Source organism: Drosophila mojavensis, unplaced genomic scaffold, assembly GCF_018153725.1.
Source record: "Drosophila mojavensis isolate 15081-1352.22 unplaced genomic scaffold, ASM1815372v1 contig_36, whole genome shotgun sequence".
In the NCBI taxonomy this organism is placed as follows: domain Eukaryota; kingdom Metazoa; phylum Arthropoda; class Insecta; order Diptera; family Drosophilidae; genus Drosophila; species Drosophila mojavensis.
In genome coordinates, this window is record NW_025318858.1 from 11,012,518 (window position 1) to 11,024,632 (window position 12,115).

At 33.7% G+C, this 12,115-nt stretch overlaps 1 protein-coding gene across 1 annotated transcript; it reads right to left on the reverse strand.

Annotated features, from left to right (window-relative positions):
• Positions 1-2,952: 2,952 nt before the first annotated feature.
• On the reverse strand, positions 2,953-10,425 carry LOC6576527 (neurotrimin). The gene is made up of 6 exons (XM_044008924.1): positions 10,123-10,425; positions 4,643-4,886; positions 3,662-4,047; positions 3,314-3,595; positions 3,152-3,223; positions 2,953-3,092 (listed from the first exon to the last, which is right to left on the reverse strand). Exons 1-6 carry the CDS (start codon positions 10,202-10,204, stop codon positions 2,992-2,994), a joined length of 1,167 nt encoding a protein of 388 aa, XP_043864859.1. The 5' UTR covers positions 10,205-10,425; the 3' UTR covers positions 2,953-2,991.
• Between the last annotated feature and the right edge of the window lie 1,690 nt (positions 10,426-12,115).

Consider the following 12,115-nt stretch of genomic DNA (forward strand, 5'->3'; position numbering starts at 1 on the left):
AAACTGAACTTGATGTATAATTATAAACTAAATTAGAAAAAAATAATAATAATAATAAAAAAATAATAATTTAAGTCATGCTACAAAACTGACAAACAAAAACGAAAAATTTCTGTTTATATTATTAAAAAGTAAAAATTTACATTTTATGCAAATAATTGCATAGATCTTCCCATTTGTAGTGTATTAGCACCGTGAGTAGGATTTGTGAATGCTAAGAGGGGCACAATAATTTATAAATGCGCTTTTGTTGCCTTTCTTAGCCAGCGAACGTGCCTTGGATGCTATTACATACATTGTACATGCGCAAATGTTATTGGTCCAAATGCTTTTGATCCCGTTATGTGCGCAAAATGAGTGAGCATTGTAGATGGTATGCTTGCAGTTGCATTGTGGATGCTAAGAGAGGCGAGACAATTGCTTTCCTCTCCCAGAGAGCTGTGGATGCTAGCTTAGATTCGATTATTCCAAATGCTTTTAATCCCGTTATATAAATCCAATATGTGAGCTGTGTTCATGTTGATTGCACTTAATTGGTACATTATCTACACATACAATATAATACAAATGACAAAGTCTCATATTCGTTCTCTTTTCAGACTATGTAATGAAAAGAAGTTGCTATATTTATATATATAGTATTTACATACATATCGCAAGAAAGCGCATATACTCTGCTGTGTAGTGAAATCAATGCGTAACTGTGAATGTTTTGAAAGAGAAAATAATTTTAAGCGGGGCTGCAGTCTGCAGGCAATGAGCGATTTTTGTGGATCGCAATTATAAAGGCGGCACTCGTCTCTGAGACTCCGTGACATTCTTCGTGTGCATTAGTGTAAGTACGGCTATCGCGTAGTAGTGAGTGTATTTCGCGAGTATTTTAAAAGTGGTTGTAAGTGCGAATAATAATCGTTGGCGTATGTCTGTATGTAAAGTGAAAAATATAATTTAAAACCAATACTGTTTTTTTTTTTTTTTTTTTTTGTAAATTCAGCTTAGTTACTTAAAGTGAGAAAATCTTATACTTTAGGAATTCGTTCCACATGTGAAAAAGAGCGAGATGGACCGAGAGAAATTGCGTGTTAATAAGTGAGTAAACCGTTTTGATAAACCGTTAGTTATTGCGTCTCTTTAGTTTACCCTTTTAAGTAGTATTATATATTCTGTCAAGCATTTTGTAACAATCTAAAACAATAACTAAACTATTTGCAGAGACAGCTTATTAAATTGATAATTTATTTATTGTCTTATGAAATATGAACTTTAATGCGTAACTTTAAGTAGAATAAAACCGTTTATGTACACTGCGCGTCATCAGGTTAGCGCCCCCCTTTACACTCAACCTCAAAGCTAAATAAAATCTAAACCAGCAGAGCTCCATCTTTGAAATTTTTTTACATTACACTCCATTTATTTTTCTTTAAAATACAAAAAGAATGGCTACTGTAACAATAAGGATTATTTTTTAAAATTTTTTTTTGTAAAATGTACAAAAAACATGTAACAAAAATTTGGTCATCAGATTAGCGCCCCCTGCGCTAAATTCAATTTATTTAAGTTAATTACCAAAAATAACACCTGTATTTTAAGCTAGTGTTATTTTTAAGTAATATTAGTAGTGCGTAGTGCCGTTTTTTGTTTGAAATTACTTAAAAAATTCGATTAGGAATGGAATTATAAAGTTGTTCAATATTATTCAAGGATATGGTTGATTAAGCGTGTTCAGTACCTTCGATTAACTCTGTCTTTGTACTATAATGCTTTCCGGACTCATATACTTTCCTGACCAACCATCCCCAGACGTTTCCAATGATATTAAGGTCGAGTGAGTATGGTGGCCACTCCATGAGATCAATTTTTTGGCCCTGAATCCAGGACTTCAGGGATCGGGCGGTCTGAATTGGGGCATTATCATGCTGGAAAATCTAATGCCGGTTTTCAGACAGGTTATAAAAATGCGGAACAGCAGTTTTAAACACGATATTATGGTCCTATGCGTTCATGCGCGATGTCAAAAATTGAAGCTTGCAAGTGCTGTAGTAAGATATTGATACCTACACAAATGCCACACCACCCCCCCGGCGCAGCGGCTTGGAAACCGTTCCAAATAATGTTCTTCTATGAGTAGGTCATGGATATAATAATTATATCCATCAGTTCCTTCCAAATTCAATTTTTCTCATCAGAAAAGACAACATGCTGCCATTGGGTAGACCACGTCATATTCGCCCGGCCAAAATTAATGCGTATTTCTTTTCTCAGCATATCGACTGGTGTCTTTTTTTTTACATTCTGTTTCTTTAAGTAATTAACTTTCTTAATTGCTCTTTAGACCGTTGATAAGCTCGTCCTAACACTGATTTTAACCCTAATCTTGGTGGTCGATTCGTGGGAATTCGAAGCTTCTCGAGCTAATGCTCTTCTATTTCCTTCTGAAATCACTTGATTATTACCGCATATATAGTTTTTTCCATAGTTTTCCCTATTTGTAAGAAAATTGCCACTTAGTTTTCTGTTTTTTCCTGATTTTTCAGCAATTTTATGGTTGCATAGTCTAGATTCAAAGTATGCCTCAATCTTTGATTTTCAACCAAAGATAAAACTGTTTCTTTACCCATACTATAAATATATTGAATACTTTGAGCTTCACAAAAAATTTGGTGAGTGTAATTGCCAAAATAAGCAAGATAATTACAATTGCATTTGGGGGCGCTAATCTGATGACGCAAAATAAGTGCACACATTTTTTGCGAAAATAGAGAAGGATAGAAAATAAAACATAACGGGTTTTCACTCGCGGTTTTTTTTGGTATGAGAGACATCTCATATGATGATAATGAAATAAAAAAAAAACCAAGAAGTTGCGTGCAATAGGCAAAGAGAAAAACGTAAAAGAAAATGAGTGTAAGGGGGGGCGCTAACCTGATGACGCGAAGTGTATATACAGTCATATATATGTATATATATTTATTTATTGTTTTATTTTATTGCTTACAAACACAAAACTTTATTAAAATAATTGACGATTATGATACACGCATAGCTGATAATATTTGTATGGCAACTAATGAATGCTTTATTTGCCAAATACTCTGAAAGTGATTAAATTGAAATTAAATAATTTATTTAATATTTATATTTATAAAAATACCTTCGATGACAATAAACTGATTGTCGCGCGATGAAGTTTGATGGGAGTGCTGCACATGTTTTTTGGCTTTATCTGAAAATAATTGTGTTTTTTTTATTTTTTTTTATAAACATATGTATATATTAAATACAGCTATATCAGTCGATTTTCTCTATTACTCACGATGCACTGTTATGCTGCGCTCTGTCTCGCCCAATGCATTCTTTGCAATGCATTTGTATTCGCCAAAATCGTGCTTAGTCAAAGGTCGCACTGTAATCCGCATCACAATCCGATGGACATGATCAACGGTTCGGGCATCGTAGGTGCCGCCCTGCAGCAGCTCCTTATCTTTGAGCCAGAAATTAATGGAAGCTGGCTGGGATTCGCTAATGCATTCGAGCGTTAGCTTCTGACCCACGCCCACATAGATCGTATCGTAACGCGTCCAGATTGTGGGCGCAACTGTGCGGCAAATATCGAACGATTAAGAGAATCACAAATAACACCAAATGCTTATCAGATGCTCACAGTTAACCACCAGCATTATCCGCTTGCTGACCGTTGGCGGCACTCCATTGGAGGCGATGCACAGATAGGCGCCCATATGTTCGCGTTGCAGTTGCCACAATGTCAGGTTTTGTGACTCCACACTGTAGACTTCTCTCTCTTTCTTTTCGCCGTCGTCGTCGCCGTTGACATTGTCTGGCATCCAGAGCATTGGTGCGTTCTCTTCGCGCCGCCAGGTTATCGTGGGCGGTGGCACGCCCGTGGCTGTGCAGGTGAGCGTCACATTCTGGCCGCTGGCACGCACCACATCCTGGCTGGTCTGATAGTCAACAATGTCCGGCGGCACAACCACGTCCAAGTAGCCCATTTGACTTTTCATCGGATCCGTGTTTATTTGGCACATATACCTTAAAGGAGCGCAGGAAGAGAGAGCGAGAGAGCGGGAAGAGAGAGAAAGAGCGAGACAGGGTGAGAGATGAGGAGAAAGAATTAGAGAAAGAGAGGGTGGTAGGGTGATAGACAAGGAAAGATAGAGTTCAAAGAAGAAGTCAGAGATTTTTAAAATAATTCTAAATAGAAAATTTGAATCAACAAATCGAAATAATATAATTTTAAGTAAATCTCAAGAGGAAGTCTGCACTATTTTTTTATTAAGATATAGTTTTACTTGAGTTACTCTTAATAAGTGGTAATATGTATATGAAAATATGTCTATAGATGTATGTATATAGCTGAATAGGCAGCAAGAGTAAAACCAATATATGTACTCTTATCTTATTCGCGAACGAAAAACAAAGTTGTGTGAAAGTATTGTACGAGTATTGAGGGTAAGATTAATAGTAAGAGCCGATAAGACCTCATACTTGATTATACCATTATATAAATGGTATATTTTAAATTATGTAAGATTTTCTGCCCCCAACCTGATTTATACTTATTTAGTAAAATATGTACACATACATATACATATATGTACGTACATATATATTTCAATGCTCTTACCAACCACGATCCGATTCGTGTACATCGCGTATTCGCAGCTGCCAGATGCGATGTTCCGTGTGCGAGATGCCGATGCGATGATTTTTCGTGATAACATGATTCTGTATGCTCAATATGGTTTGGGTATCGACGCGCAGCCAGGCCACCTTATAGCTAACCAGATCGTGCACGATGCACGTGAGCAGCGCGTCTCGTCCCACAGGTACCGTTACATTGTTTATGGGGCCACTAAATTTGGGATCCGCTGGCAAGGAAATAGAGTTTTGAAAGGGGGTGTTAATATGAAGTTGGTTGACCTTTGCGATGCTTACACCCATTAGGGTGTTAAATGGCGCACGATTAACGGAGCTGCGAAAAAGGTAAGCGGTGCGTATTTTATGAGACTTGCAAATGCCAAAATGTGATATTTATTAAATGAAGTAAATTAAATTGGACTGGGCAAAGAAAAAAATAATTATTAATTGTATAATTTAATAATAATAAATAAATAAAATATACATAAATAAAAAAATTAATAAAAAAACTAGTTTAATTAGGTAATAATAATAATAATTAATAAATAAATATATATTAAAATAAATCAAATTACATATACAAAAAAATATATAATAACAAAATACTCAAAGTATATCATTTAATAATGAAATAATAATTTAATTTAATAATGCAATAAGTAAGTATAGAAATTAAAATAATTGAAATTAATAATTTAATGAATATAAATAATTAAATAAATAACAGCAACTACTATTTAATTTAATAATTAAAAATAATGTAATAAAAAAATCTATCTAACTAAATTTGAATCCATTATTAAATTGTTGAGTTTTCTTATCAATTACTTGTGAAACATATTCTATTATGCATAATAAAAGTCTTATAAATATTACACTATAGCAGCGATATTGAGAGAATTTATTATTCGTATACAAATATTATTTAATTATTATTTGTGTTCGAGTCTATTTTTTTTTTATATATATATATTTATAAGTTTAAATCGAACTTAAGTTCACGTCTTGTTCTCTAATTCTGAAACTCAAAGATTTTCACAGTTTTTCATTTGTCATTTCTAATCCACACAATTAGGCCAGATAATTATTATTATTATTTCTTTCTAAATGTCTGCGAGCGTCTGCAAAATGTCAAAAATTTCAAATGGAATGAAAATACTTTAAACTTTTCCAGATGCCCCGCTGAGCTGAGCAAATTATCCCCTATGTTGTTGTTGGTAAATGTTTTTATATTTTCCTACTGTTACGCTCATAAATTTGATGATGTTGTGAAGAGGCTGGCAAATAATCTAATAATTAGTGAAATTAGCTTTTAGGGTGACCCAAAAGACCCGCTTAGCCAAGAAAGAAAAAGATGATAAGCTGCTCATAACTTCAGCTTGTGTTGGGCCTTACGATTATTTATGAAGCGTTGCCGAAAATTATACTACATTTTGTTTGTACAGCTGATTATTGAATTTCCCATGACATGGCTAAAAATTTTGAATGCTAATCGGGATTACGTGCAAGCATATTAAGAATAATATTTATTTATGTTTTATATTAATTTAATTTGATTTTATTGTTTCAGCAGAACAAATTTGGAAACAAAATAATAATGCATATGTACTTTAACTAAATATTAAAAAAAAAGCCATAATTTTTTATTATAAATTTTAGATTTAAATTATTGCAGATTAAATTTTGTTTAATTGAATAAAACTTTTTCCTAAAATTAAAAAGTATCACAATTTTTAAGTTTATTAAAAAACACTATTTTATATATTATATATTTATATATATTATACATTTAAAAAATTCAAATAAAAGCAAGTCTACTATCCAATTTACAAAATGAAAGCTCATATTTATGAATTGGATTGAATAACTAGATAAATGAATGCATTTCATTCTTGGAAACCAATTTTGTTTTATCAATGTAAAGTTAAGAGCGTCAACTTTGGCGTCGCATTTGAGGCTAACTGATAATTTAAGGGTAGCCAGCAGTAACAAGCTCAACTCGTTACGAAGGGACAGCTTGAACACCCTTAAAACTGTGGCGTCGCCTTGCCGGCCATAATGGTAACTATCACGCCCCCAAAAGAAAAAAAAAGTTAGTAGCCGTAAAAAATCACATCACATGGCACTAACAAGTAGCATGATTTTGCGGCTCGTCGACGCCTCACATAGCAAATACCTAAATTACAATTATGACCAAATAATAACCCGAAAAAATGAAAAAAAAATAGTAGCTACTGAGTGATAGAGAAAGGGAGAGAAGAGGGATAGAGAGTGAGAATACCTGGAAAAAATGCAAAAATACGGTGAATATGTGCGCAACCTTTTTATTTGCACATTTTGTAGACTCTGCCTATGTGTGTGTGTGTGTGTGTGTGTGTGTGTGTGTGTGTGTGTGTGTGTGCGTGCGTGTATGTGTTGGCCAACTAGTTTCAAGGGAGCCTATGTACCCTGCCATATATAGCCTATAATTTGCGATTATGTTTTGGGTTCGCTGCAAACGTCGCCCATTGTTTGGAACGTTTCGGTTTGTGTTGTTATTGCAATTTGGCCATTGCATGTTTGCATATTGAAACATTCCAGCGTCTAAACACTTTTTACCACATGAACAAGTAAGCTCACACACACACACATACACAGGTGTGTGGCAAAGTTTGAGGTTTCACTTCACGTCTGGTTGATTACTAAATGTTTTGCTGGTTTGGCTTTTTTAGCCGAAGGAACACAATGTCAAAGATGAAAGAAATCCAAAGATTTTGTATAAAACATATGTCTATTCAGTATATTGAGTAAACGTATTGATTAGGAGTGTATATGTGAATCTCTTTAACAAACATGATTTTATTATGGGAACAGTCTTTGATTTAATTATTTATTTATATTTATTTTTTAATTTCACTAAAGTTTATTAATCTTTCATGTACTACGTATTTAAAAATTTATATTTTAATATATTGAAAAGGAAAAAGCTGTCTATATACACATATATCTACTTGAGACAGTAATATAATAAATAATTTTGCATATGTGAAAAAAAAGTATTTAAATATGGGGACAGTCTTTTATTTTGATATTTTCTAATATTTTTATATATTTTTGTATCCTATTTATGACATTGCTACCAGCTTTTGTCCAGGACAACATTTTGCAGAAATTTTCATATTAACATGTCTTCTTCCTTACTAAATACTGTTAGTCTAAATAGGACGTTGACTATATCATACCAGTAACAAAACTTTGCCTAATCTTGACTACCTGACGTTAAACTTGAAAACATGTTAGGTATATTTCTTTTATATTATCTTTCTGTCCGTTTTCAGTTTCATTTCTGAATTGGACATTATTTACACATTGTTGCAGTGCGATTTATCAATGTAGTATCTGGTATATATATGACAGTTAGCACCGCCCCGGTAGGTTGCTAACAGCTGCAGACAGCTCTGGCTGCTTGTTGGCCAGGTTGTACGACTGACGACTGCACGCATCTCACACCGTTGAACTTGAAACGGAAAGTGAATGTCCTGTCTGTTAGACACTCCAACTGTCTGACATTTTTTTTGGTGAAATGCAGGCAATGGAAATCGCGTAACGAAATATGCCAGCACGCAATGTCTGCCAAAAGCGCTGCAGTCGGTCCGACTAACTCACTCTCAGAGAAAAGAAGTAATGAAAAGAAAAAAAATCTTTACCAAAGTGCCATAGGAAGTCGACAAAAAAAAAAAAAAACCGAAGAAGAAGAAAAAATAATGTCGCCTTTCCGTTTTGTTTGTGCTGTCTTCCCACTCTTATCGTGCGTCGGCCCAGCTTGCCAATGTTTTCTATATTTATTTGCATTTACCAGCTCTTGACACATTGATTTAAGCAACAATTTTTGATATATTTATCAATACTTGCTGCCAAGCTAAGTAAAATTGCATTGTTTTTATTTTTCTTCTTCTTCTTTTTTTGGGGCGCTCATCCAACAATTTTCCCCCTTTTCCTCAGCACATTTTTGATTTGGGTTGCGGAAGTCGCTCGTCGTTGTTGCCGTCGCTCTGCCCCTTCGCGGCGATATATGTTGGCCACAGTTTATTCACTTAGTGAACCGTTGAATTTCCGCCCGTTTGTACCGCTTGGCAGGCCTTTACCGTTAGCCATTTTGGCAGAGTTAAGTGTGCTCAATTAGCTAAACACCTCAAAATGCTGTAGACAGACATATTTTGTATTTATAACACATATAGCCTGCATAGACAGATAGTTATTTACATATTGAGACTCGAGGCGTTGCGGTGGCATTTCAATGGTATTGAAGTGCTGCATTTTGAGAGCTTTAAATTATAGATTCTAAGGGCTTGAATAAAAATAAGAGCGCAGTGAAAATAATATGGATCATAAGAGAAATATTTAAGTATTTAATATCTATTTGGTACACTAGATTACTTGCATTCGCTTAAAATATTTTCTCATAACATAAGTAATTTGAGGTGGAGAGTGAAAAGAAGAAATCGTGAAGCAGAATTAAAAATAGAAACTAACTTATGCAGCACTTTTTCTCCTCCATTTTCTTCGCCTTTTTCCTTATCTGTGGGTCTCAATTTCTACCATTCTCTTCATCCTCTCTCTCATTGTATATATGTATCTATATTGCTATTAGATATTCGCTTACTATTTCCTCATATTTCTCTTTCTTTTCATTTCCTTTCAATTCACTTGATTATCTCTATCTCCTTCGCTTTGTCTGTATATCTCTTTATATATCACTGTATATCACTTCATTTCTCTCACTCTCTCAATCTTAATCTGTCATTCTCCTTACCTTAATCTAAATCTGTCTCTTTCTCTCTATCTCTCTCTCTTTCTCCATCTGTCTCTATCTCTTCCTCTTCCTCTTCCAGCATTGCGCAATTTTACTCCCTCTTTCTTACACTCTCTTATATTCATCTCATTTCGCCATTATCATAGTCTATTTGGTTCTTTGTCTCACCATATCTTTCCTCTCTTATCGTTTATCTTCCTCTTTTCTCATTATTTTACCTATCGAGGTTTTCCTTAATATTTTTGAGTGGTTCTCAAAACCTCATTTTGTATTTCTGGTGCTTCAATGCGATTCCCAGCATCTACATAATTAAAATGTTAGCGATTTGTTGGAAATATTATTTAGGTACATGTGATAATAACTGCATTCAAGTCAATTTTGCAAAGAAAAATAAATCAGAAAAAAAAAATAAAAATAAATAAATAAAAGATATTAGTTCAGAAAACTTTGATGTTTGTTTTAAATTATTTGGTTAGTCTTTTGCCCCGGATATTGAATTTAATTTTAAACTATATTTCAGTTAGTTAAACCGTTTGTTTATGATTTTTAATTTTTTTTTTTTTTAAATTAGCAGTATAAATTATTTGTTCAAGCATGAACATGCTTAACTCTTTAGCAGTTTAAGTTTAAAGTGCATTTTCAGTTCCAAAGACTAAACTTCATCCTCGACTCACAATTGTTCAATTCTGAGAAAGTTGTGCTCCCTGGCCACACAGATTGTAGAATTAACAAGACATGAACAAGGACTTTTTTCATATTCCACGCTGGGGCTCACATCAACCGAAATGCAAAACTTGAAGTGCAAACTCTAAAGTAAACTTTCTATTTTTTGTTCTCTTTGTAATATTTTTTGTGTATTTATTTTCTTTATCACTTTCACTACCAAATGGCCAAAGAATTTCCGCACTGCACTAACGTAGATTTATTTGTTCCGCCTTTCGCTTCCGGACGCGTCTGCACACAGTTACAACTGGCCGCGAACTGCGCGAAATGCAAAATGCCGCTGATAATCAAGTGTCAAAATTCATATTCAAAAATTCAAATACAGCCAGGCGCTGACTCCCCGACTCTGGCTACGAGCACGATAACGGGAACGAGAAGGACTCGTCAGTGGTCATGGCGCTGCGCATGTGTCCTGCAGTCTGCCGCAAATCGTGGCATTGCCCGAAGCCCGTAGTCCGCAGTCCGTAGCCCGACGCTGGGGCAGTCGCCAAGGAGTTGACACCGGCTGTTGCTACAGCAGCTGCTAAAGCGACTGCTGCTGCTGCTGCTGTCCTGGGGGTGCCTGGCCAAAGGGTATAAAATAGTAGTAAATATTTCATTCATAAAGTGCATAGCGTAACATTTTCATATGCACGTGTCGTGATGTACGAAGCTGTTGCTATATGTTTGTATGCATGTGTGACACGTGTTCTTGCACTTGCCATTCGAATTGGGTATTTACAATTAAAAACACTGATCAAAGAGCTGTCAATCATTGTTTAACTAAATTAAAATGGGCCATCAAAGGTGGACAAAAGAAACCAAATTAAATTTATTTATATTACATACATAGTTGGAAATGGTTGTAATAAATAAATAACTATATTGAAGAAAGCATTTCTATTGAGTTGTATTTGAATTAATTAATGTTAGAAAAATAGTTGCAAAAATTGTTTATTAATTAAAGACTAAGTAGGTAATTAGAAATAATACATACATTGTATTGTGTTCCCCTAATTGCAAAGAAATATTAGTGTATATACCACATCTTAATCCATTATAAGATATATATTTTTAATAAAATTTTCAAAATTATTTGTAACAATTATAAGTCTTAAACGTATCTGAAAAAATGGTTGGAACAAGCAAGTGTTATTCGTTAAATTAACCTTAGCAAATATTTACAATGACAATAAGTTAATTAAATAATAAATTCTTTATAGGTAATATTAATGTGCGAATTGAATATTTTTTAATGTATCGACAACCAAAAGCATATCAATTTAAAATAGATTTAAAGATAAGATTGATCAAAACTAACTTAAGTATTACTAGATAGATATAATCTTAGATCAGTTAGATTAAATATGATATATAATCCCCTGTAAGTTATCTCAAAGTCAACTAATAAGATGTGCTTCGTCAGTATTTGTTTATCGTTATCGTTGCAACTGAAAACTTTTGCCACCTGGCCACAATTGTTGGCCATAAATTTCTTTGGCAACTTTCTAATTCCTAGTTATGCCCAATATTCCACACATATTCGCTGCTGATTTCCCCACATATCTTTTGTTTACGCATTGCTTTTACTTTTTTGCAATATTCGCACTTTTGCTCCACTTATGAATGTGTGTGTGTGTGTCCCGCGTTAAGTATGCTTTATTATTTGCGCATAATTAGCGCTTTTCAATTTGGAACAAAGTCGAATTTGCTGAGACTTCCCCAGCGAAATCTTTTGACTTTCTGCTTTTGCTGCAATATGCAATTTTCCTTATTGGGCTTTTCCTTTAAGGAAATTCGGCCAAAGTCTGATATATTTTGATTTTTATTAGAGACAAAAGAAATTAAATGAAGAAAATAATGTATATATATATACATATATATATATATATATATATATATATATATATATATATATATATATATATATATATATATATATATATATATATATATACATACATA